A 2148-nucleotide genomic window follows, 5' to 3' on the forward strand; every position below is an offset into this window, starting at 1 on the left:
CACACACACACACACACACCTTACCTCCAGCACCATGAAGATCTGAGTGGAGGTCTCTATAACCTGGTAGAGACGGCAGACGTGCTGGTGACTCAAGTTCTTCATGGCCTCAATCTCCACCTTCACACGGGGCAGGTCATCCTGGGGTGACAAACTGTCATTTGTAAAAACAAATTCCGTATAATTTGTGTAATTGCTAAATGTTTAATTATATTTCATGCAGAACCTAGGGAAGATCAGATTCTGAGTAGCACTGAGTAACATTTGATATTGTCTATCAACTTTCAGTGGAATCCCATTGTGATTATATGAACACATTCTGTCTTCATTTTACAAAACTCTACTTTATTGACTGAATTATTCTTTAATGAATGAAAATAACGGTTGCTAATGGTTTTATGTCAGAAATCTTCTGATTTTCTTCAAGGTTTTTGTATTGTGTCAGGCTGACCCGTTTCATGCAAACATTTTCAACGGATTTAGCACAACGTGAGTGTGCAAAAGGTCTCTTTGACTCACCCCGAGATCCTTCTTGTTCATGATTTTAATGGCAACATTCTCTCCTGTCAGGATGTGTCGACCCAGCTTGACTTTAGCAAAGCCTCCTGACAAACACACAATGTTCATAACACACATCAGAGACGATATGACACTGACAGAGTTGTTTTACCCACTGGCACACATTAACATTGCCATTACCTGAGCCGATAGTCTCATAAACCTCATAGTATTTGAAGAGTTCGTGCTGATCGGTTCTTTCCACAGGCATCCTCCCCGCTTCAGCCGCACGATGACCAACCTCACTGCGGAGAGAGACAAGGTTTGTAGCACTCAACTCACTAAACACTCATCTAAACTGGGAAACACAACACTGTTTGAGTTCAAAGTAAAAATTTAGCTAGTTAGCAAGGCGCTAACATTTTCTAGTATGCTAACGTCAATTGACGCTGAAAGAATTGTAACGTTAGCAAACGTTAACCTCCAAAAGTAGCTAGCAAATAAAAGTAACGTTAGTAAAACCGACGTTACTGACAGCTAACCGAATACCCATTTTCGACATTACGATTTTACCTGAATGTGTATGAAAACGAGAGAGGAAGAAGGTAAAAAAAATCGGTTAGCAACCATACGCCACATTGATGAAAAAAGCCCTCTGGCAGGATGTTTTGTTACAGAAGTTTGAATTTCGCACTTCGACGTCATGGTCGACGTTGACTCTATTTCCTGCTTCCGGTTTGTGCGTCGTGCGCACCCTTGTGGTGGATAACAATACTACAGTTATGAAAAAGGTGAGGACTTTATGGACTTTATGGTCCTTTTAGAGGCTGTAGTTTATAGTGCTACTGAATTGTAGAGCATTAAACTGACAGGTGTTTTCAACATTTTGTCTAACTTTTAAATGGATAGGGGGGATTCAATTTTAGAAACACAACTCTTTGTAAATGACCATGAAGTTGAATCAACAACTCTCTACGAAAAAAAGTATAAGCTTTACAAAGGTAGACTCCATTAGTTGGGCCTACGTGCCTGTATAAAGATGGCAACAAGTTAGGGGGAAAACTTGAATAAATGAGATAAACATATGAACGCAGATGCTTCCTCATAGGTCCACTGCATGATTCTTGTACTTCAAGTTATTTACATTGTACAGTGTTTTATAGGCAACAACTTGAATTACATAAATCATGCAGTGCACCTATGAGGAAGCATCTGCATTTTATATGTTTCTCAAGATATACATTCTCACAGAAATCTCAATTGTAAAATTAGCTAAACCACAACATTAAAATATTGCCGTGCATCAAATTTGTATGCAAGTAAAAGAGTAAAAGATATGTGTCAGAATGACCCCTGTCAATGTTTTATTACCATGTCCTGGATACTTTTAATGTGTGAATGCATAAGTACTATTTTGATGTTGTAGTTGGTCAAGATGGAGCTGGTTTTAACTTTTTGTATAGGCTTCTTTTGGGTAGGAGGCATTAGTGAATGGTGGTGACACCTTTCCAAGAGGTCTTGGTTAAGTCTGAAATTTACCTACAAACATAACTTCATGTGCATTCATGGGCAGATATGTAATCTGTGGGATGAAAAGCATCTTGTGTGTTGCAATGTGTGAACTGTTGTGCTAGGCATGTGGCTGCAGTA

The 2148-nt window shown here is 39.1% G+C and overlaps 1 protein-coding gene across 1 annotated transcript in view; it reads right to left on the bottom strand.

The window, feature by feature from the left end:
• melk (maternal embryonic leucine zipper kinase) overlaps positions 1 to 1277 on the bottom strand; it is a 7466-nt gene extending 6189 nt beyond the window's left edge. Inside the window, 4 exon segments of the mRNA XM_032542659.1 lie at positions 25 to 141; positions 520 to 605; positions 700 to 803; positions 1072 to 1277. Of these exon segments, the coding sequence (XP_032398550.1) occupies positions 25 to 141; positions 520 to 605; positions 700 to 769 (273 nt within the window). The 5' untranslated portion in view covers positions 770 to 803; positions 1072 to 1277.
• Between the last annotated feature and the right edge of the window lie 871 nt (positions 1278 to 2148).

The sequence above is a fragment of the Etheostoma spectabile genome, chromosome 2 (genome assembly GCF_008692095.1).
Source record: "Etheostoma spectabile isolate EspeVRDwgs_2016 chromosome 2, UIUC_Espe_1.0, whole genome shotgun sequence".
Lineage (NCBI taxonomy): Eukaryota > Metazoa > Chordata > Actinopteri > Perciformes > Percidae > Etheostoma > Etheostoma spectabile.